At 43.7% G+C, this 23997-nt stretch overlaps 2 protein-coding genes across 6 annotated transcripts in view; one reads left to right on the top strand and one right to left on the bottom strand.

The window, feature by feature from the left end:
* The window catches only part of lama5 (laminin, alpha 5), a 138556-nt gene extending 120181 nt beyond the window's left edge, over window positions 1–18375 (top strand). For all 4 annotated transcript variants that reach the window (XM_037540946.1, XM_037540948.1, XM_037540947.1 and 1 more), the window contains exons 61-80: window positions 47–223; window positions 614–750; window positions 832–982; window positions 1077–1213; window positions 1823–1973; window positions 2868–3002; window positions 3235–3386; window positions 4598–4730; window positions 5632–5775; window positions 5960–6090; window positions 8322–8477; window positions 9529–9658; window positions 10796–10953; window positions 12538–12727; window positions 13585–13734; window positions 13834–13978; window positions 15066–15196; window positions 15628–15721; window positions 16333–16452; window positions 17650–18375. In XM_037540946.1, the coding sequence (XP_037396843.1) occupies window positions 47–223; window positions 614–750; window positions 832–982; window positions 1077–1213; window positions 1823–1973; window positions 2868–3002; window positions 3235–3386; window positions 4598–4730; window positions 5632–5775; window positions 5960–6090; window positions 8322–8477; window positions 9529–9658; window positions 10796–10953; window positions 12538–12727; window positions 13585–13734; window positions 13834–13978; window positions 15066–15196; window positions 15628–15721; window positions 16333–16452; window positions 17650–17798 (2871 nt within the window). In that variant the 3' untranslated portion in view covers window positions 17799–18375. The remainder of the gene's footprint in view (window positions 1–46; window positions 224–613; window positions 751–831; window positions 983–1076; window positions 1214–1822; window positions 1974–2867; window positions 3003–3234; window positions 3387–4597; window positions 4731–5631; window positions 5776–5959; window positions 6091–8321; window positions 8478–9528; window positions 9659–10795; window positions 10954–12537; window positions 12728–13584; window positions 13735–13833; window positions 13979–15065; window positions 15197–15627; window positions 15722–16332; window positions 16453–17649) is intronic.
* A 48-nt stretch (window positions 18376–18423) lies between these two features.
* The window catches only part of adrm1 (adhesion regulating molecule 1), an 8803-nt gene continuing 3229 nt past the window's right edge, over window positions 18424–23997 (bottom strand). The window contains exons 2-10 of one of the 2 annotated variants that reach the window (XM_017700951.2): window positions 23628–23859; window positions 23178–23294; window positions 22736–22859; window positions 22479–22565; window positions 22298–22379; window positions 21877–22139; window positions 20268–20425; window positions 20084–20186; window positions 18424–18668 (exon numbers count right to left, since the gene is read on the bottom strand). In XM_017700951.2, coding sequence (XP_017556440.1) covers window positions 18562–18668; window positions 20084–20186; window positions 20268–20425; window positions 21877–22139; window positions 22298–22379; window positions 22479–22565; window positions 22736–22859; window positions 23178–23294; window positions 23628–23837 — 1251 coding nt within the window. In that variant the 5' untranslated portion in view covers window positions 23838–23859 and the 3' untranslated portion in view covers window positions 18424–18561. The remainder of the gene's footprint in view (window positions 18669–20083; window positions 20187–20267; window positions 20426–21876; window positions 22140–22297; window positions 22380–22478; window positions 22566–22735; window positions 22860–23177; window positions 23295–23627; window positions 23860–23997) is intronic. The other variant, XM_017700952.2, reaches the window with a different exon arrangement.

Genomic DNA, 23997 nt, shown 5'->3' with positions numbered 1-23997 from the left:
TCAGCAGTCCTTTTTTCCAAGGCTCTCTCTCGTTCCCCTTTGGCAGGTGAGTGTGTCGATGAAGTTTAACGGTAAGTCCGGAGTGCAGGTGAGGACTCCCAGTAAACTCGATGACCTGGCTGCGTACACCACCCTCAAGTTCCACATCACGCTCCCCGAAACCGCACGCAAACGCCGGCAAGCCGACAACCGACAGTTCGTCTTCTACCTGGGCAACAGGGATGTAAGTTACCTTCCTTTTTCGGTCCTTTGAGAGCGCTCTTGATGTAATTTGAACAAGAATTCCCAGTCCGGCAACTTTTCTGTGCTTTATCTCTTCAACTTTGGCTGCGTTCACATTACCAGGCTGAAGTGGCACAAATCCGATCTTTTGCTCTGATGTGACTCAGATCTGGTGTTTTCAGGGCTGTGTGGACACAAAATCTGATCTTCTCTAATCCGACCTGAGCCACTTTCATATGTGGTTCTAGATCGGATACGTAATAAATAAGCCTGAAGCTTCTCGCTCTTTTTTGTGTTCTGGATTTATGAGTCGTAATTCAACGTGAACTTGATTATTCAGATTATAAGATCTGAATAGTGCATGTGATTTGCGCCTGTGTGTGTGTTGCAGTCTAGTAAGGAGTTCATGGGGATGGTTCTGGAGGGTAAAAAACTCCGCTGGCTCTTTAAAGTTGGAAGCAAGACCGCCCAGGGGGTCACGAAAGAGGACCTCAGCGCTGATGGTTTCTACAGCATCTCCCTGGACAGGTGAGACAGTCTTCCTGTAATAATCATCATCATCATCATCATCTTCATTATCACCATCGTCGCTGCCGCTTGCCGTTGCAGGATACTGCAGTATGGACTGATGACGACAACCTCGGTTGAAAAGACGTATTTATATAAGGAAGACGTGACCTCAGACGGTGACAATGGCCTCCTGAGCCTCCCTGCTGGGGACACAGTCTTCTATGTTGGGGGCTACCCCAGCAACTTCACGGTGAGCATGTTCGCTTGTACGTTTGCCGGACGTCATTACTGTGACCATCACTCGGTGTTGCTGTGTGCATTGATTAACGCCTGCTGTTTCCCAGCTTCCTCCTGAGATGCTGCAGTCCAACAACTTCCAGGGCTGCATTGAGCTGGAGAGTCTGAATGAGGAAGTGATCAGCCTTTATAACTTCGAACAAACCTTCGAGCTCAACACCACCGAAGCTGTTCCCTGTCCGCGGTATGTGCCCTGTAGCCTCGTAAACTCCTCAGGACCACCGGTGGTTCCAAACCTCCCTTCATCATGTTCTTCATAGCGTTCATATTCCATAAGCTCCATTCAGAAGATGGGCGTCGTGTAAGGCTGTAGCTCTTCTCTCCAGTCTAATAGACGGTGACGTCATTTTAAACCCTTATAATAAAAGAAGCTGAACTCAGTTTGTTTTTCTACTGAAAGTCGACCCGTTTTTCCCCAAATCTGGGTTCTAAACTATAAACAGACGGCGTCTCTTCAGTGATCTGCTCTGGAAACATCACTTTTAGAAAACAACACAAAGAGCGTCAGAGATTTTTTCTTTCTTTCAGCAGTGAATTGTGAGCGGATAGTGATATGTGGAGATCAGAAAACATGTTCTGTTAATCTGAGGGGCTTTTACAAAAATAAATAAATAAATAAATAATAATGTGCATTTATTCCACGCAGTTACTGAATAATTCACCCTATGATTTGGTCACGAAATTCAGATGGACAAAAATATAAGAGGCTAACGAGCTGCAGCGAATCAGTGATGAACTGATTTATTCATTTGATATGATCATTATAAGCCTGTGTGTCTGTGTGTTATAACAGGTCTAAGCAGTCGGTGGATGCTGCATACTTTGACGGCACAGGCTATGCTGAAATAAACTCCAGGTGGTCATGCGGGAGCTCGAACGTGCGCTTAGACCAGGAAATCAAACTCGTCTCTCAGGATGGAATTCTGCTCCTGCTCCGAAACGAGGTCAGACAGCACATCTTGTTGTTCGGAGACAAATATGCATTGCTAACACAAGGCAGAGATGATTTTATGTTCCCTTTCTAAAAGGCCATTATCAATAGAGCAAAACGCAGGAATGTCCTTCTTTCAGCAGTTGAGATGTGGCCACGCGCTGAGGAGGAAAAAGGAATACATCGCTGCTGTCGGGAGAAAACGTTTTTCAGTTTTTGACATAATTTGAAAATACCTGTTGTTCTTTATACTGTGTGTAAATTTCATGAGGAATGGACCAAAACAAACGGCCCAAAATGACTTGGAATGACGTCTGGTTCCATTCACTTACATTAAAAGTAAATGGACTGGTGACCTGTCCAGGGTGTATCCTGCCTTCCACCCAATGACCGCTGGGATAGGCTCCAGCACCCCCCTGAGGGAGAAGCGGCTTAGAAAATGTGTGTGTGTGTGTGTGTGTGTGTGTGTGTAGTATTATTGAGCTACAGTAACACAAACATCAATAGAAACCTGTGGACATCCTCATATGTATAGCTAGACAAACGCGTGTGTGTGTGTGTGTGTGTGTGTGTGTGTGTGTTTATGAGAGCATGCAACGGTGCCGTATACCAATTCAAGTTTACTACCAGTGTTAGCTTCTAAGTAAAATGACTAGGGTGCAAGATGGCCTGTAAGCCAATTTAATCACTTTATCTTGGACTTTAATTGATGCATAAAGTAAACAAGATGAGACAGTTATTTATATGACAGTCATCGGCTGGAACGTCATGATCGTGACAGACCTGCCGCGATTGGTCATTTTTAATTGCAGTTTTTCCCTTTTATAACTAGACCTCAGCCAAAATCCTATTTCTGAGCACAAGCTGTGAAACTGGAGACCTAACACGACCGCTGTCTCTCCCACAGACGACGTTCATTTGTGTTGCCGTGCGCGGAGGGAAACTTAAGCTTTTACACAACTTCAACGGGACGTTGGTGGAGGAGCAGTACACAGGCTCGGAACCCGACAAGCTGCACGTCAGCGATACCAAACCCAAATCAGTGAGTCCGGCGCAGGCTTCATGTCCGTCATACAGCTTTTTTGTATTTTTATACACTCATTGTTTTTTCAGATCAGCTATGAATTGGTGATGCACTACCAGTCAAAGGTTTGAAGGCACTTACTGGAAACTAGTATTTGCTGTGTGATTAAAGGTTTTCAGGTATAAAGGAACTTTTGATGGGTGTATTTTAACGAGACTTGACAGAAATCTTATTTTTTTTCTTTTCCAAGGTGGATGTGATTATTGTCAATCGTCCTACACAAAGGGTGCTCTATGTGAGAATAGAACGTAAAGTCCAGTACCAGATTTCTTTGCCTGATATCACCTGTTTCCAAGGGCCCTACTTCATGGGTGGTGTTCGTAAGGACCAGATGCCTGAGAGGTGAACACAAAAACACAACCTACTATGTTTTCTAGTTATATTCTGTATGTAGCTGCACGTGCAAGTGAGGCTGCAGGTATATATATATATACACCGCTGTGTCTCCAAAATGGTTACAGGAGAAGGAAAAAACCTACTTTACTTTTAATACAAGTCAATAGAACATAATCCCCCCCATATATATATATATATATATATATATATATATATAGCCAAAAGTATTCAGTCACCCATCCAAATCATTGAATTCAGGTGTTTCAATCACATCCATGGCCACAGGTGTATAAAGCCGAGCCCCTAGTCCTACAGACTGCTTCTACAGACATTAGTGAAAGAATGGGTCGCTCTCAGGAGCTCAGAGAATTCCAGCGTGGTACCGTGACTTTGGACAATTTCAAGCTCCGGACTTTGTGGGAACAGTTTGGGGACGGCCCCTTCCTGATCCAACATGACTGCACACCAGTGCACAAAGCAGGTCCATAAAGACACGGATGAGCCAGTTTGGTGTGGAAGAACTTGACTGGCCTGCACAGAGTCCTGACCTCAACCCCATAGAACACCTTTGGGATGAATTAGAGCGGAGACTGTGAGCCAGGCCTTCTCGTCCAGCATCAGTGTCTGACCTCACAAATGTGGAAGAACGGTCAGAAATTCCCATAAACACACTCCTAACCCTTGTGGAAAGCCTTCCCAGAAGAGCTGAAGCTGTTATAGCTGCAAAGGGTGGGCCGACATCATATTAAACCCTATGGATTAAGAATGGGATGTCGCTGAAGTTCATATGCGTGTGAAGCCAGACGACCAAATACTTTTGGCAATGTGTGTGTGTGTGTGTGTGTGTGTATGTATATATATATATATATATATATATATATATATATATATATATATATATATATATATATATAACACACAGTTATTTAACATTTTATGCATTAGATAAATAAGCATTACGGTATTACAGTAAGCATTATAAATGTATGTGCATCAGTGTGTTACGTTAACCATTTCTACATATGTCCTTAAGAAACATATATATATATATATATATATATATATACAGTATCAATGCGCCGGTTGGAATTGAATGAATCCATATTTCTACATATTTCTTTTTACTGTATTTATGCTTATTGGTATTTAGATGTAATATAGTATCTAGATGTAATGTGTGTGTGTGTGTGTGTGTGTGTGTGTGTTGGCACGTGCAGTCTCAAGCCTTTGTTCCTCAAGCAGGGCTCTATAAGGGGCTGCTTTAGGAGGGTTTCAGCCTTGGGCAGCTACATTGACTTGAAGAGCATGAACACCTCAGGGGTCAGCTTCGGCTGCCCTGACAACCTGCTGGTAAGAGTTTACCTCCTACTCCTAACCTGATGCCAGTTCACACACTTTATACCACACCTCGTAAGAATTGATAATGGCGTGTACCTGACATGTCTTATCTAGAACTTACATAAAGAAAAAAAACTCCTCTTCTGTTTTTACAGTGTAGTTTAATGACGGTACATGTGGTGCCCACCCTACTATCATGCTTTCTCTATAGTCAGTTATTGTCATGTTTCAAGCCTGTAGGTATGGAAAAAGTCATATTGCATCTGTGATATGCCTTAAAAATAGAACTGGGAGCCCTTCATGGTACAGTGTTAAAAGCCTGATCTAAAAAGATCCATCAGAACGCCACCAGAAACACGTCTCCTACAGCTGTCAGAGTCGTTGCTTAGCAACAGCGTCTCAGCAGAGTGATACGGTGTTTGTGATAAAACCTGTGATGTTAAGGTGAAATAACAGCACAGTTAGACGCCTCTCAACCAATCAGCTGTGGCCAGAACTAACTGTTGTATAATGATGAAGTATATCATGCGTTTTTTTTTGTTTTGTTTTTTTTAGCAAAAATATATCACCGTGATTTCCTTCCTTAGTTTCATGATACCTGGTGTGTGTCATGATGTTTTTTATGCTAAGTTTGAATAAAATGACTTAATTTGTTTTCTATGTTTTACTCAGTATTTCAGACACTGCACTAAATACAGTACAACAGTACTAATTGTGCTGTCGTTGTAATGAAGCATGCAGTTGGTTGGAGTTATAAGAACTGACTTCATCCACTATTTCAGTCGCTGAACAGGCAGAACTAATCATACTGAACCTCATTTGCCAGAAAATCCATGCTACTACTAAAGAGACGGCATTAGAGCTGTAACGGTTCGATCTCACTCGCCTTTCTCCATTCGGTCGAACCTTTCAGGTGGCTCGTGAGGCCCATTTCAAAGGGCAGAATTATCTGGACTTCACAGACCTCAAATCTCCAAAACTCACAGACAACTTCTATGCTGGCCTTGGGTTCAGAACCGAGCAGAAGAATGGACTTTTGCTCCAACACCAAGCCCAGGTATGCCTTTCTTACAGCTGTATCAGGGTTCCTGATATAGGGCTCCACAGCTGAATTAGATCAGTAGGTAAAAATAAAATAATCCTCCTTTAAAGCTGTAAATAAATGGTCTTAAACGCTGGAGTTAATGTAGAACTGCTGATTCAGCAGCTTAACTGTGTTTTTGGGCGCTCTCTCTCCACAGGATGGTATGTGTCAGGTGTTCTTAGAGAAGGGAAATCTGGTCGTGATTGCTGGCGAGAAGGAGGTCCGAACTCAGAAGACCTACAATGATGACAACAGCCACTATGTGGCGTTCTACAGCAATGAAAATGGGTAAAATAGCACGGCTTTCAAAAGCATTCATTAACCCTTATAGAGATCAAATACAGTTCTGAGTAAAAGATTGAACGCAAATCAAGTGATATTATTTTAATTCTGTTGCCTAAAACTGTGTAAATGGGTCATTCTACACAAACATGCATGTTTTTATCTGTTCATAGGAGTCACTGGTGTTACCGATCCTCATAATAATAATAATAACAATAATAAAGGAAACACCAGAGACGTTTTTAATGATCAGTGCATTTTACAGAACATCAAACCACACGCTGTCCATCAGGGAACGTCCACTAAAATATGGAATTTAATCCATCTGTGTTTCTATTTTTCCACAATGACCTCAGAATAAAGTCGGTCGCACCGGTGACGTCAGCTAAAAGCTTCATATGAGATCATGAGCTGAATGAGAAGATCTCTGAGAACTGAGGGACACAGTGGACTCACCATGAGCTTTTCTCCATAGATCCTCAGAAAACAGGTCAAAGGAGGTCGAGTGACGTCATCGGTGTGACTTTTATTTCAGAATAAGAGACTTTTTGTTACGCGGTCACACCAGTGACTCGACGCCTGGGGGACTTTCATTCTATATTTTATAATTATTTGGCTTTTGATTTCTTTGTGTCATTTAATTCATATATTCCATAGTCATGTAGAGATTATTGCATTTAAAATTGCAGAAAAACATTTTTTTTAATTCAAAATTTGGCCTCAGTCTTCACACACGACTGTGAGGACGAGCTCTTCTGTGGTGCTTTGAGTTCTATATGGTTGATTTAAAAAACAATATTGATAAATTGAGGCTCAAGAAGGTTTAATTGTTAAAATAACTTATTATGTTATTTTAGAATATAAATAAATTGTAACCTGAACGTTTTTAAGTGTAATATATCTGAACACTAAACACAAAACATTTCTGTAGAATGACTCAGATGCATTGTATCTCTGAAATGGTAACTTGGTAACTTTACGCAAGAAAGCATATATATTATATATATATGCGCATGTGTGTGTGTGGAAGTAATGGCCTTTTGTTTTTGGCTGTGTGTGTGTGTGTGTGTGAGAGAGTGTGAGTGTGTGTGTGTAGAAGTAATGGCCTTTAGATTTTGGCTGTGTGCACAGACTCTGTGTGTATGAATGTGTGTGGGTGTGTGTGTGTGTGTGTGTAGAAGTAATGGCCTTTAGATTTTGGCTGTGTGCACAGACTCCGTGTGTATGAGTGTGTGTGTGTGTGTGTGTATGAGTGTGTGAGTGTGTGTGTGTGTGTAGAAGTAATGGCCTTTTGTTTTTGACTGTGTGCACAGACTCTGTGTGTATGAGTGTGTGTGTGTGTGTGTGTGTATGAGTGTGTGAGTGTGTGTGTGTGTAGAAATAATGGCCTTTTGGTTTTGGCTGTGTGCACAGACTCTGTGTGTGTGTGTGTGTGTGTGTGTGTGTGTGTGTGTGTGTGTGTGTGTGTGTGTGTGTGTGTGTGTGTGTGTGTGTGTGAGTGTGTGTGTGTGTAGAAATAATGGCCTTTTGTTTTTGGCTGTGTGCACAGACTCTGTGTGTGTGTGTGTGTGTGTGTGTGTGTGTGTGTGTGTGTGTGAGTGTGTGAGTGTGTGTGTGTGTAGAAATAATGGCCTTTTGTTTTTGGCTGTGTGCACAGACTCTGTGTTTATGAATGTGTGTGTGTGTGTGTATGAGTGTGTGTGTGTGTGTGTGTGTGTTTAGAAGTAATGGCCTTTTGTTTTTGGCTGTGTGCACAGACTCCGTGTGTGTGAGTGTGTGTGTGTGTGTGTGTGTGTGTGTATGAATGTATATGTGTGTGTGTGTGTGTGTGTGTAGAAGTAATGGCCTTTTGTTTTTGGCTGTGTGCACAGACTCCGTGTGTGTGAGTGTGTGTGTATAAATGTATGTGTGTGTGTGTGTGTGTGTGTGTGTGTGTAGAAGTAATGGCCTTTTGTTTTTGGCTGTGTGCACAGACTCCGTGTGTGTGAGTGTGTGTGTATAAATGTATGTGTGTGTGTGTGTGTGTGTGTGTGTGTGTGTGTGTGTGTGTGTGTGTGTGTGAATGTATATGTGTGTGTGTGTGTGTGTGTGTGTGTGTAGAAGTAATGGCCTTTTGTTTTTGGCTGTGTGCACAGACTCCGTGTGTGTGAGTGTGTGTGTATAAATGTATGTGTGTGTGTGTGTGTGTGTGTGTGTGTGTAGAAGTAATGGCCTTTTGTTTTTGGCTGTGTACACAGACTCCGTGTGTATGTGGATGATGTGCTGGAGCCCAGTGCTAACAGGGATGTGAGGAGCAGCAGTGGAACTCCAGGGAATGTTTACATTGGTGGCACACCTGAATCCAGTGGCATCTCCAACCTCACCGGCTGCCTCAGCAACCTTTTCATCAACAGGTGTGATGGAAAACCTGAGATAAGGGAGAAAGAGCTTTTGAGCTCTTCCTGTCAGAAATTAACTGTGCCTTTTAAAGGTGCAGACATCGGAAAGGAGCGACCCACGTGTGTTTTCTCCCCCCATCACCGATGAAAACTTCACTGAAGATCATATTCATAATGCCACATAACAATTACATTAGCCTTTCATGACATTTCAGAGTCAAGTGACATTGTGTTATAAGATTTTCTCTGGTGAAGTGACATGAAATGGCATGTTATGATAATTGACTTTGTAGCTCAGCTACAAGAGGCCGGTTGCAAAATGAAGCATGTTATGAATCTTAATAGTAATGCCAAAACGCTGAAATGAGTTTCACAGTCAGCCTCGCCTTTTGAAGTACGTACAGAGCCATAAAACCGACCCAATATCAGGTTCAGCTCAGTTTGGTCAGTTTGTCCAGATCAGTATTAATGTTGTTTTGTTCCAGCCGGTCTGTAAAGCTTCTTACAGCCCGTTTAGTTTGGCGAATGGTGTTGGGTTCATTTCCGGCTGATTCCAGGTTGTTCAGCTGTTCTTCTGTCACAGCTGCCGACTGAAAAGCTGCTCAGTGGTGACGACAGTTTGGGAATTTAGCGTCGTCTCGTCTTCAGAGTCGGACCAAATCGGCTGTCGGTCAGATGTGGTCTTAACAGTGTCCGTTTTCTGTTTGTGGATAGTGAGATGTAAAAACGTTCAAATGGCCTGAGCGTCTCCTACAGCTGTCAAAGCTGTTGCTTAGCAACAGCATCTCAGTGGAGTGATAGTGTTTATGAAAAACCCGTAACATTAAAACAATATTGTGGTGGGTCCAGCTGACCACTGAGTAACAAACATGTCAACACCACACCACACAAGGTAGGTTTATGTCAACTTTCTTGAAAGGCTTATGTGATTGTTATGTAGCCTTATGAACATGACCTACAGCAAAGTGTTAAAGTAGTCTAACAAAAGAAAGTTTTAGCACATAAAACCACTCAAATGTTATAAAAACAAAAACGTAAATCTTACTAAACTGTGTTTTGGCTTTAGGACTGCGATTTCTAAGACGGTGGTGGATCTGCTGCAAGCCAGCGATAATGTCAATGTTCCTCTGGAGTGTCCGGATGCTGAGAAACCCCAGCAGATCCTGGCCTCGCCTCCACGCCACAAAGAGCCCAAGGTACAGCGAGAACAGCGGCTGATTTTAAGAGGCCGATGTACTAAAAGAGACAATAATTACCAACGGTCTGCTGACGCTTTGCGCTAATTGAGGTGGACAATTTAGCAGGTTGTCATCTCGGAAACTTCCATGCAAGTGAACACAGTTAAACATATGACCAGCACAGTTATGACCACTTTTGGCTCCAGTGTATTTTACAACAAAGCTCGTTTGAACCAGATACGAAAAAATATCTTTCGTTGTTGTTTCATGTTCAAATTTCGACTCTTTAGGTCAAAGTAATTGCTTGTTTTCTCAAAACCTTGACTTGGCAAGTCAGAATAATGACCAACGAATTATTGCTTGACAAGAAAGTTAGACATTAATTCAACACTATATGTCAGAAATTCGCAGATAATCAGTTTTAATAAGTAACAAGTGATTGGCTGCTTTCTGTTTTGAATCACGCTGATTGTCGGCTGGAGGAATGAGCCTGACTTCTGTGGCAGTTTTGTGCAAAGTGCATTTGGAAACTGTGTGAAATTGTAAAAACCTGCTTAATTTCATTTGGGAATTGTGTGATTTTAAGTTTAACCTGTTGGCTACGTGCAGCTGATCAGAGAATGGCAGGGAGATTTCTGCCACAGGAGATTTAATAAAGTGATTACAGAACCAAAAAAGCTTTAATGCACTTTTAACAATCATTCGGAAAAGAAAACTGTCGGATTATTATTTGGATAAAACCTGTTGATTGGTAACATTGAAAAATACATCCAAAAATATCGGTTTAAAACATTAATTTGCAAGATTTTTGTATTTTTTTACACTAAAAATAAGTAGATGTGTTTGTAAACACAGACAGTAGCACTTTTCAGACGATAAATAACGCCCAGTCTGTATTTAGCATTAGTTTTCGAGTGCTACATTATAAAAGTCTCAGAATTTTGCTTTTTGAGAGGGAACCTTCTATAAGTCCATATGTAATGAGGCAAGAGAGACATTAAAGTGCCGCTCCGCCCGTCCGGTAAATCACAGCTGCCGCCTTTTAACCCTGAAATGGAGTTTGTGACGGCGTGAAACGTGAGACGACTGGACTTCAGCTGGAGAGTTCCTGTTCAGTTCACTTATTGATTACAGCATAACTGTGTTTGTGTTTAGGGGAAGCAAAGGAGGCCTGCTGGCAATTCCAGGAGTCGCTCTGCTCGTGAATCCTGCTCTGCGGAGAAGTCCGTCCAGGAACCCGGTGCCTACCACTTCAGTGGCTCCTCGCTCAGCCACATGCGTTATGATTCAGTGCCACCAGCCTTTAGCAAAACGTGGGTGTTCCATCCATCCTCACCTCTTGCCCTGTGGCCCCGTCCCAAATTATGCCCTAAACCCCTGTGGTCCTCCTCCAAGTCAGTATTTTGGTGATGTCAACAAGTGGACATATGGGAGAGAGTGCTCAAAGTGTCTAATCGAGAGACGTGTGCAGGTGTTGGTGATGCATGCACCATACCTGGCCAGGCATCTGTAAAGCTGGCCATCAATCAATCAGTCAACCTTTATTTAAACTCGGAAAACACTGAGGGAGACCCTCGTTTAGAATGTAGCCGAGTAATGCAGGAATCAGGGATTGGGATATGCTATAATTAAATCATAAAAATCAGTCAAATTTAATAATAAGAGGGTTCCAATAAACTTAAATCAATAAACAATTAAAATTAATGTATCGAAACTTATCAAGTAGCAGAGCAGATAAAGAGAAAAATAAAAAAAATAAAAAACAAATAAAAAAATAAAAACAAATTAACGGAATAAAAGAGACATGATGTAACATAATATGGCCAGAATTATGTGGACACCCCTGTTATTGTGTTCTGGTATTTCAGGTGTCTAAAATCAGTCTCCAAAGTCAAGCATTAGCAATAGAACGGGTCATACTGGACCTCAGTGACTTTAAACATGGCAGTGCCACCTTCAGGCTGTTATTGTGAACCATCTGGGAGCAGCTAGAGTTCAGCCACGAAGAGGTTCACCAGCATCTTACTTCTACTCCAGCATTGACTGGCTGCCAGCTCACACGCCAAAGTGATGCTAATGGCTTTTTTCGCAAATGCTCTTTTCTCGTTTGGTCTTCCACACGTTCAGTGAGATCTCACACATCTCCTCTTGTGTTTTGTGTTTGAGAAACGCTTTACGATTCAGTCCTTCCACCAATCTCCTGGGAAATCGGGCAGGTTTTCAGATTTACTAGTATGCTCTGTCAGATTGTACAGTTTCTCAGAGGCATAGTTATAGTTGCTAGACTATGACGGACCAACTGGGTGAACCAGTTTACCACAGCACCACCCTGAGGCAGAGCAGTGCTTCAGCTCTAGTCAGAAGCTCAGTGACGATGGGTGAAGCGGCTAAACAACAACCTTTACTTAAATTTGTATTTAAGTGTCTATCTTGCCCTGAAATTGACTGGCGACCTGTCCAGGGTGTATCCTGCATTTCGCCCAGTGACAGTTGGGATAGGCTCCAGCTCCCCCCCACGACCCAGAAGGAGAAGCGGTCTAGAAGATGTGTGTGTGTGTGTCTATCTTTCCATAACAGACAGAATAATGTAATAGGTTTATTTTCAAGGACCACCTAGAATTTTTAGTCATTCAAGAGATCTAAGAGGTTAATTAGAGGATCCTGGACCCCCCAGGACCCACTGTATTTCGTACCTTGGTGGCAACTTAAACCAGTTCCTTCACTGTGAAAGGTTCTAGCCTCTAACCCAAGGAAACTGGTTAATTGATGCTGGCTTCACCAAAAGCCCCACTAGGGGTACATTTTTCTGAGGACTGCAGGAGGAGCAGTTGGGACAGGGCCGGTTTCTGTACCCATTCAAATCTTAATATATATTTTTTTTATTGTGGGTCTCACAGGCCTCACGTTGCGATGGGAGTGCAGGTGAGCTCATCCAGTGGACTCATCTTCCACGCAGCAGCAGCGAGGAGCAGGGCAGCCGTGACGCTCTCAGTGTCTGAGGGACACCTGATGCTGCTGGTAAATGGAGGAAAGAGAAAGACGAGCATCGTGACCAACGCCAAGTACGACGACGGCATTTGGCACACGGTGAGGGTTACACCGCTGTTAACCTCTTCAAATTCTTCAGACCACCGGTGGTCCCAAACCGCACTTGGTCATGTTCTCCATAACGTTCCTATTCCATGAGCTCCATTCAGAAGCTGGGCGTTGTGTGAGGCTGTAGCTCTTCTCTCCAGTCTAATAGACGGTGACGTCATTTTAAACCCTTATAATAAAAGAAGCTGAACTTTGTTTTTCTACTGAATGTCGACCCGTTTTTCCCCAAATCTGGGCTCTAAACTATAAACAGACGGCGTCTCTTCAGTGATCTGCTCTGGAAACATCACTTTTAGAGAACAACACAAAGAGCGTCAGAGATTTTTGGCTTTCAGCAGTGAATCGTAAGCATGTAGTGATATGTGGAGATCATAAAACACACGTTCTGTTAATTTGAGGGGAGCTTTTACAAAAATAAATAAATAAATAAAAATGTGCATTTATTTAATGCAGTTACTGAAAAATTCAGATGGACAAACCCAAACACACCCTGGAGAACAAGAGGATGGAGCTTATAGTATGGCACACTTTAAAGACGTTAGAGATGTCAGGATGCCACTTCTTCTTTTCCAAAATGGATAATATCTTCTAATATTCGTTTCTTTCCAAAATACATAACTCCTTGCTCTTATGTTAACGATAGGCTGCATGTGGCTACTTTTGGTGCACAAGCTACTTTGCTTTACATCCTATTTACAAGCAGTTCTGTGATATTTCGGCTGAGATTTGCTAAAGGACCAAATTAATTTGTTCTCTTTTTGCTCTCAGCCCGGTTCTGACACGGTCATAGTGCCATCGGCGCCTTGTCTGAGATTAAACGACTGTGTAACCTGCCTGTGTCTGTCCAGGTGTTTGTGAAGATAGAGAGGGACAAAGCCAGCCTCATAGTGGACGGCATCAATGCCCAGAGCAAGAAGGTGTCTTTCTCTGGAGAGAAAAGTGCACTGAGTGGCCCTGTCTACATTGGTGGCCTTCCCTCTGACCACCGGGCAGCAGCGGTAAACACACATTAACAGCTCACCAAATCCAGAGAAGTACAGAACAGCAACACATCTAACAGAACTAACCCGTCTCCTCGTCTCTCTGCATCTGTCCAGCCGGGTTTCGTGGGCTGCATCAGGGATGTGAAGCTGAATGAGGTGTTTCTGAGTCCTTCTCACAGTGTGGGGGTGGTGCCATGTTACCAGGAGCCTCTCCAGCCGGGTGTTTACTTCTCTGCTCAGGGAGGACGTCTTGCTATCGGTGAGCCCCTGACCCGGCATTTTCTACAGCTTGCTGAACATGAAACTCCTCTTCTTAGACAGCTTCTCAACATGAGCAGCTCATGAGCCCTTTTTTGTTGAGAAATAGTATTTTTCCTTCAGAATGACCAAAGACAGCCCAGTTCCTTTACACCTTTTGAAAGAATCCACCCTCTCTAGTTTTAGGCTGCGTTCACATTACCAGGCTGAAGTGGCACAATTGTCGATTTTGTGCTCTAATGTGACTCAAATCTTGTTTTCAGAGCTGTGTGGAAACAAAAAATCCGACCTGAGCCACAATAGCTACGTTCACATTACAAGCCTCATTTCTTAAATCTGATTTTTTGCTCAAATCCTCGACGGTTCACACTCGTTTAGGTAAGAGACTCAAATCTGTCATTAACGTGATGAACCGGCCCGAAATGACCCTCATGAGCTCGTCCTACTCAGTGACGTCACGTGACTGAATCACTGCATCATCAGCTCAAACTAACGAGTATTTAGTTTTTACTGTGTCTGTGCGCCTTGAGGTTCTCTATCCATAAAAGAAAATGCAGATTGGATCTGGGGCTGATTTGTTTTTACTATGCGCAAGTCAGTACATACAACATACACACACTGTACAATAGTGCGAGTATGACAGTGGTAGTAGTGGTTGGTTAGTGTAGTGGTTAACCTGCCTTCTACACTGTAGACTGGGGTTCAATCCCCGACCAGGGCAGCGCCCTACACTATACCAATAAGGGTCCTTGGGCAAGACTCCTAACACCACCTTGGCCTCCCTGTGTAAACTGATCAAATTGTAAGTCGCTCTGGATAAGAGCGTCAGCCAAATGCCATAAATGTAGAGCAATATACTTTACTTTGTAGACGACTTGGACAGTTTCAGTGGTAATTTCATAAATTTTACCATAAAAATTTAAATAATATCTGTTTTCATGGCCTAAGAGTGATTGAATATCTGCACGCACAGATTTCCACAACATCGTTTTGAAAAACGGAATATTCACTCGGCATATAACGAAGCATGTTTTCTAAACTGATATGAAGTTCATATCCACTGAAATATGTCTGTGTTTTTGTGGTAGATGAGTCGCTGGTGCTGGGTCAGGAGCTGGAGCTGGAGCTGGAGGTTCGGCCCGTGTCGGATTCTGGCCTATTGCTCCACGCAGGAGGCAGAGCGAGCCAGCAGCTGAGCGTCTACCTCAACCAGGGAACGGTCAGTATGCGGCTGTTACAGGGTATCTGTAGTTTTGTCATTCCGATCATTTTGTCCAGAGTGTGCAGTTGGGGGTGCAATGATCAATCGACTAAAATCGACGACCAAATGAGTTGGCTTAACGTTACAGTTGACAAAATCTTCCAGGATTTGATTTGCTGCGTGTCCAACGGAATAGGCATTGAATCTTGGTTTGGTGGTGGTGGGGTGTTGTTAATTTGGTTATTGTTGAAGATGAGTATTTGTAAATTTTGAAAAGCCGAACTGGTGCTCGTTGTCATGGTAACATTTACTCTAAGTGAACATATTAAATCGGATAATTGATGGATCATTCGACTGTCAGAGTAGCTGTTTGTTGCGGCCTAGTCTGCGAAGTAGGGCGTCTGTTCGTGGGCTAAATTGAATATGACCGAGAATGGCTTTGTGTGCAGGTCACTGTGTTGGTGAACGGCGGAGATGGAGAGGTCTCCGTCTCGCTCACACCAGAGGACTCGCTGTGTGACGGGAACTGGCACACTGTCTTCGGTAAGGAATATCACTAAATACCCAACACACTCCTGTATTACCGTCATTGCGGAAGTCTTCCAGTGAGCTGTGTATTACTGTACAGCTCTCAAACTCTACACTAAACCAATCAGACCAATCTGAACAAAATGCTTTCTGTTGGGCTCCCCAGTGGCGCAACCGACCAAGCGTTGGTCGTGTCATCAGGAGATCTCGAGTTTGATCCCTGGTGATGCTGCAGCCGTCCGTAGCCGGGAGTCCAAGAGAGCACAATTGGCCTCGCTCACTCTGGGTGGGTAGGATGGCCCCCTTCACAGGTCTCGGAGGAAGCCTGTGCTGCCTTCACCCTCCTGGAATTGGTGGCATCGTGTGATTGGGGGAGTCCTAAGTAGCGGGTGGAATTGGAGACGACTAAATTGGGGAGAAAACCGTGTTTAAAATAAATAAATAAATAAAAACTTTGAAATACTTTGCCCAGGGCAGACGGTTCACATTTCACAGTTGACGTTTTTCCATTTTTCCGTGGTTGTGATGTCATATGTGCGCACATGTGCACAAATCTAAAACGAATAAACACAATAGATGCCCTAACGATTAGATCAGGAATCAGGACGTCCACTCTTGTCTTGCAGTTGTGAAGAAGAGCAATGTGATCCAGTTGCGCGTGGATGCAGTGAGCAAATACGGCGTGAGCCCCAAACGGAGCAGATTTAATGGGGCAAACGAGGCCCTCTATCTAGGCAACGTGCCAGGTATGTCACTTTTTTGAGGGTGTGAATTGCCTACAGGGTCATGGGACTCCTGAGTGCCAGAGATGGACCCCTGGAAGACGTAGTTTTACTTCACAGGAAAGGTCTTGAATAGAAATCGAGCTCAAGAGCTCAGTCGACAAACGTTAACATTAACATGACAAACATTAGTTTCTATGGTGACAGATGCTACCAAAGTCAATATTTCAGTTCTACAGTTACAGACTGTAGTCCATCTGTTTCTCTGATACTCTGTTACCCTGGTCTTCAGTGGTCAGGACCCCCATGGACCCTCACAGAGCAGGTACTATTTGGGTGGTGGATCATTCTCAGCACTGCAGTAACACTGACGTGGTGGTGGTGTGTTCGTGTTAGTGCGCTGGTGCAAGTGGATCAGACACAGCAGTGCTGCTGGAGTATTTAAACACTGTGTCCACTCACTGTCCACTCTATTAGACACTCTTACCTTGTTGTTCCACCTTGTAGATGTAAAGTCATAGACGACAGCTCATCTGCTGCTGCACGGTTTGTGCTGGTCATCCTCTAGTCCTTCATCAGTGGTCACAGGACGCTGTTGGCTGGATATTTTTGGTTGGTGGACTATTTTTAATTTTCAAACTCCAGCAGCACTGCTGTGTCTGATCCACTTGCACCAGCACAACACACACTAACACACCATCACCACGTCAGTGTTACTGGGCTGAGAATGACCCACCACCCAAACAGCACCAGCTCTGTGAGGGTCCATGGGGGTCCTGACCACTGAAGAACAGGGTAACAGAGTATCAGAGAAACAGATGGACTACAGTCTGTAACTGTAGAACTACAGAGTGCAGCTATACAGTAAGTGGAGCTGATAAAGTGGACATTGAGCGTAGAAACAAGGAGGTGGTCAAATTTATGCCTGGTCTTTTTTATTTATTTATTTTTATAGAGTTTTTGACATAATTTGAAAATACCCGTTACACTCTACATTTGTATGTGAACTTTGTGATGAATGGCTCAAAATGACATCTGGTTCCATTGACTTGCATTAAAAGTAGAGCATGTTTTTTCCGTCTTCTGAAAAGTTTCCGTTTTTAGATGCAAGATTTTGTTTTATATACACACAAATATCCCTGCAGCATTTACCAACAGAAAGAACCCATTTCACCAGAAAAACGCTGCACAGGTAAACAGAATGTGTGTGTACGTTGACAGACGCGATGGAGGTTCCTGGTCTCCCAGCCTCTCTCCCTCCCTACCACGGCTGTGTGCGGAAAGCAGTGCTGAACGGCAGGCCGGCCACGTTGACCAAACCATCCTCCGTCTCTGGAGCCGTGGGTACTCAGGGATGCCCCGCCATGTAGTTCAGACTACATTATCCACAATCCCCGCCCGATACGTCCGGCACACCAGTATGATCAAATCAGCAGGTGGTGGGTTTATCAATACCATAGCTAAATTAAACAGATATTTATGTTTTGTTAATGTATATTTTTAAGATCAGTTCTATTTTCTGTAAAGGCACTGAGTGTAAAGCCACTGTTAAATGAGTCTATTGGGTGTGTACCAGTACTGTAAGCTCTATCTAGTCCAGGGTCTTGTCTGCTGAGTTAATGTAATAGCGTAGTCAGTGTGCAGTCAGTAATGTGTTACTGGTCTTACTATGAGTGCTATTCCTCTAACTCCATAACCTCAGTTGTAAAAATTGGACAATTATGGGACCAGTGATGACTAAAACTACTACTGGGTTTGCTTTTATGCTTAAAAGTTGGAATGGAAAGTAGCAAAGCCCAGGTTTAGCTCATCAGCACCATCTCACGTTGCAGAAACGGGACTCGTGTTTTAGTAGAACGAATGATCACTGGACTTTAAAACTCAAATATAAAATCTATCGTCACATTTTTAATCAAATTCCCTAATAAAATTCTTTGATACAACCTGCTTCTTGTATCTTCACTCACAAAGCCTCCAAGAGATGAATACGACCAATCGGAGTCGAGAGTTTTAATTACAGGACATCAGACTTACAAAACATACAAGCATACTTTACTTTTAAGACCTACACGGCTGACTAACAATAATAGAGCTCGCTGTCTTGATTGAGAAGCTGACCTGGGTCTTCTATTACTAATCCAAACTCATATCCTCATCATCATCCTTCTTATCTTTGGCATCACCAGAATCATCCGTTTTCCCATTGCTGCCTTCCATGGCCTTGGCAAATGCCTCCACATCTGTAAACAGAGGTGAGAACAAGTCACTGAGTTGTAAGTAGCTAATAAGTCAAGTCTTGACACTCAAGACCTGAGTCGGGACAGGCGAGACAAGGCGAGTCTCGGTTCATGCCCCGAGTCGGGACAGGCGAGGCGAGGCGAGTCTCGGTTCAAGCCCCGAGTCGGGACAGGCGAGGCGAGTCTCGGTTCAAGCCCCGAGTCAATAGTCCGAATAGTCCTTTCCATGGTTAAGGTGCTCTTTGCATCATGAAAGGGTTCTTAAGAACGTGCTGCAGATGGTTCTTCCCAAAAGGTTCTTCTATTGTTACAATGTCAAGCCTTTTCAAAAAGGTTCTATACAGAATCGTGTACAGAACATTTCTTATTAATCTGAAAAAAACATTTCATGACAGAAAGTGTTCTTTGAGTGTTCATGGTTCTTTTTAGAGCTGTTTACCAAAGAACCTTTAAAGAACCATCCTTTTTAAGAGAGTGTGACACACATGCTGATGTACCCAAAGAGTAGTGCAAATATTCTGAAAGTACTATTGAACTTAATTTTTAAAAACTTGGGTTAAAAATATAAAGTAGCTCACCCAATAAAAAGCAAGTGAATTTTGATCTGAATTTAAAACAGAAACCAAAACGACGGAGCCGAACAAAGTTGACTGAAAAGTCAGCAAGTTGATGGTGGATGTACGAAGCTGATGTTGACATTTTTCGCCAGCAGCTTCTTGGTGGAATTTTCCGTTCTACCTTAAATGGCAGCAGTTCCGTTCCACCGCCTCACTGTTTATCATTTAAGGTGGAATGGAAAATTCCAGTATGAAGCCGGCAAAGACACAGTCAACCTCAGCTTTGTGGTGAACGTCAGGCTTGTTTTACCTGCAGGAGCTGCTAAACTCAGCCAGACAGACAGAGCTGTGCTTCTTTCGTGCTTTAGTTTTGCTGTCGTGAGGGAAACGAACATTTCGGCGAGTTTCTCCAGAAGAGCGGAGTTAAAGTGCTGAGCGAGGGCGCGTTGATGCTGTCGTTTCCAGTTTATGGAGGCAAACTTGAACTCATCGCTTCACTTGTCTTTTAAAATAAAATAAGCGCGGCATCAACCAACTGACCACTTTGCTGTTTATTCGGTTTACGGTAGAAAACGAATCCATTCACATGAAAAGTATCCGACTGTGTGTCCGTCTGCAGTCAGACGCTCCACGTTTCTTCCACTTTCTCCAGCCCTACCAAGTCCAATTCAAAGTCAGAGTTGGTGTTAAAGTCAAAGTCGAGTTGCAAGTCTCTCGAGTCGAGTCTAAAGTCATCAAATCTGTGACTCGAGTCCAAAGCTCTGATGAATAATAGGACAATTTAAGACTTTAATTCAGAAACAGAATCCGGTCATTAAAAACAAGAAGTAACGTGCACCACATCCATGACGGGAGTCTTACCTCCTTTGTTGGCCGCGTCCACTGCTTCAGAAGGCAGGCCAAACTGGTTCATAAGAGGACCCAGCTGCCCCGACGCCAGCGCACTGCTGAACATACTCATTGCCTGCACACACAAGGTTCACGTGAGAGGCTGCGTGTGGGGGCTGCTGGTCTGTTGAAAGCGTAGGGCGACTGTGTGCATTACCTGCTGAAACTGTGGAGAGGTGAGCGTGTTCTGGATCTCATCAGCACTCTGCGGTAAGGATTCTCCGGTGGGCAGATAAGGCAGCAGCCTCTGCTGCACCTCAGGATTAGCCAAAATAGGAGCCATTATATCAGGAGTCAACACACTGGCCAGATCCACTGCACACAGAAAGAAACAGCACTTCATTAGAACGATGAACTCAAACGACTCCGTTCCGCACACAGGGCACAACACAGCCCTCACCTGTTTCAGCACTCGTTATACTGGAAGGTCACAGCACTGCTAAGGTTACTTTCCTGCTTGAACACAAACCCCGCTGTTACAAAACTCTGCAGAGGCCTCTTCAATTGAAAAGACGGATACACGAAGTGGACGAACACTGCGGGAACAGGCAGAGCCGAGCTGAAGTGCCGAATCAAGCGGATGTCCGCGGGGCAGAATGTTCAGGTTAACCTGGCACACCTGGGCTGACCTCGTTTTGCAAATGTTATTAGGTTCACTTTTACATTTTGTGGACTTCTGCAGATCTTGTTGGTCTGAAATATGAATAAAGTCGGCCAAAACGTATTTCGTTATTCTGTGCAAACCTGCCTGTGTGTCCAGCTAGCCAACGAGGGTGAGGTAGTGTTAAGGACAGTCTACCTTATTTACAACTTCACAGTGAGAAAAATGTACTGAATGAACCAGTTAAGACTGACAGCCTGTGCCTGATCTTCAGTGGCTGGACAGTAAAGAGAAGCAGCTGGGGAGGGTGGTTGGAGGCAGGTTAGTCTTCACCTGATCCTGGAAAAAGAAAACGACTTTTTTAAATCGTCTATTACTGAGGGGTAGTAGAGTGTTTGAACATGACTGCTTACGTTTAGATGTTCTTAAGAAATTGGAACGAGAACAGGGAAATGCTTCAATTAAAATATGTATTACTTTTTTTTTAAATAAATGCTTTAAGAGAAAAAACAGATTTGTATTGGCTGATACTAAAGGTTTCATTATCTGTATTAGAAAAGGAAAACGGTGGTATTGTGTCTCTTATATTTGGAATATAATGCTATCTTATTTGGGGTAATCAGCTGATGATTTGAACAAAGTTGTGTACAATTCGGAAAATCTCTGCAATGCTGACTGGAATCTGACACCCCCCAGAAAAGGGAGAACACCCCTGCGCTTGCGTCATTGCACTGGTTACCAGTAAAACACAGAACTGAACATAGAATTGAAGTTTTACTATTCGTTTTTAAAGCACTGTATGGCTCAGAGCTTCATCTCGGACCTCCTCCGCTTCCATCCTACCTCACGAATTCTACGATCGTCTAACCAGTGGCTCTTAGCCATTCCGTGCACTCGGATGAGTTTCAAAGGCGACCTGGTCTTTTCTGTTCCGTCCCCAAGACTCTGGAACATTTTCCTGCTCTTCACAAACCCACAATGGAGGATTTTAAATCAAATCTGAAAACCCATCTATTTTCTCAGGCTTTTGATGAGTTAGTAGAGTTTATTATTGTGCAGCACTTTGGCCGACGCTTGTCTTTTAAACGCGCTACAGAAATAAAGGTGACTTGATTCGACACCCCATAGGTACTTGTTTTTAGGCCCCCCCCCCCCCTTCTCTCACCTCCCTGGCCTCCCTCTGCAGCCATGGCAGGCACATTCATGGTGGCAAGGATACTCTGGAGGTCACTCAGCTGAATTGGCTGTGTGGGGCTTCCCACTCCGGCAGCCAAGGAAGGGGTCTGGGCTGCTGGGGTTGTGGGGGTCAGGGTGGGGGAACCTGTGGAGGTTGCAGCAGGGGTCACCGGGGTTGTTGGCGCCTGGGTGGTGCTTAGACGGGCAGTGGATCCAGAAGAAAGCGTCGCAGCTGCTGATAGGCTGCGGGAGCTTCAGAAACACAGAGAAAGCCCTTCATACAACAGCTGTGCTCTCCTGGCCTCAGAGTTCAGGAACTCACAGCCTTTGTCATTACTATTAGGGATCTAAACTGGCTATACGGCTGTTATAAGAGGCAGCAGTACTGTTAATATATGGCTTATAAGAACCTGGAAGTTGAACTGCTACTGGTTGGACCACCACTCCCCAACAGACTGGCCAGCCCTGGACCTGCTAGAGCACCAAGGCCACCTGTAAAACACAAAAGCACACCATGAAATATTAACTTTACATTAATGTGCTTATATTGTTTTTGCCTTTGCTGTTTGGAAACAGTAATGTTTCACTCACCAAGCCCACTGAGTCCTGTTGGGCCAATCAGCTGCATGAGTTGATTATGGCTCATGTTCCCCAGAAGGTTTTGCAGGCCCCCTTCTCCTAGGCAAAAAGCAAAACTAAAGTCCAGTTCTAGACATGCAGGCCCAGCAATCAAGACAATATCTGTACATGCTACAGAATACACGCCTGTCGGTTTTTTGGAGAACAGCAGCCTTAAAAAAATAAAAAAGCCAAGGTTTCCCAGCAGCAGTGGTTGTATTCCCACTCACCTCCAAGAGCAGACAGCTCATGTCCACCACTCCCCCCACTGCCAAGAGCACCTGGCATTGGTGGGTTGTTCAGGTACTCGTTCACTTTACGACAGTACTCATCATCCTTGTCTGTTTTGGGCTCCTAAAATCAAGCACAATTTAACAACAATGAGCACAAAACACGGGGAGGCAGGGAAAAAGACTGTTGTGGTATGTTGTGCACAGTCGATAAGGACAAGAAAAGATTAAATTATTTTAATCATGATGGGAATATTATCTTATCAGTGCACTGTTGTGCTCTGTACGAGTTTGTGTTGTGCTGGTACGAGTGGATCAGACGCAGCAGTGCTGCTGGAGTTTTTAAAACACCTCGGCGTCCCTGCTGGACTGAGAACCAAAAATATCCAGCAAACAATGTCCCGTGGCCAATGATGAAGGCCTAGACTTTGTTTTGGCTCACCTGCATCCAGAAGAACAGCCTTTTGGACCCGGCCTTAAACTTGAGCACGTACACACGTCCGGTAGTGCACTGGTTCACTCTCTTAAACTCGCAGTCATCAGGGAAAATAATCAGGTCCTGAAAACAGCAACAACAACAATGGCATCAAACCTGAATGAAATACAATAAAAGGGTTTAGGCCAAATCCTGGAGGGCCAGAGTGCTGCCAAGTTTACCTGATCAAATACCCACTTCAATTAAAAATAATAATAAAAATCTATGACCTTATCAAGCGGATAATCTAAAAGACAGGCAGCAGTGCAGCCCGCCAGGACTGGACTGTGATACTCCTAGACTAAAGTTAACTATGCTTAAGAAATGACAAAATCTCCAGTTGCACGATATTCCTACGATACACTTAAAGACCATTACTAATGTGATTTTCTCTCTGGAGTAAGAAAAGGTACTGACGTCATCGACGTTTCCAGTGGTTCTGTCCTTCCAGCAGAAATGGATGAGGGAGTCGTCTGTCTGCTGAATGTAGACGGTGCCTTTGCGTTTGTCTGGCGTCACAGTGCTGCCCTTCAGGGTCATTTTACCAGCCCGGAACTCAACCAAGTATTTGCTGGATGAGCTGCGTGAGCCCGACACCAGACTAGGAAAGAGCGCTCCTGATGACATTCTGACGTCCTACTGAAGACACCTGCCGGACACAATTCAGGTAAATGAGCTGAAACTGATGGAAAGAAATGGCAAAGCCTGTGTCAGTTTGGGTTTTGTGGCAGACTGTCTTAGGCTTCGAATGTGCGCAGAAGGAATCCGAGATAAATAATAAAGTGTA

This window comes from Pygocentrus nattereri, chromosome 9 (assembly GCF_015220715.1).
Source record: "Pygocentrus nattereri isolate fPygNat1 chromosome 9, fPygNat1.pri, whole genome shotgun sequence".
Classification (NCBI taxonomy): domain Eukaryota; kingdom Metazoa; phylum Chordata; class Actinopteri; order Characiformes; family Serrasalmidae; genus Pygocentrus; species Pygocentrus nattereri.
The sequence above is the reverse complement of the archived record's forward strand: the minus strand, read 5'-3'. Positions and strand labels throughout refer to the sequence as shown.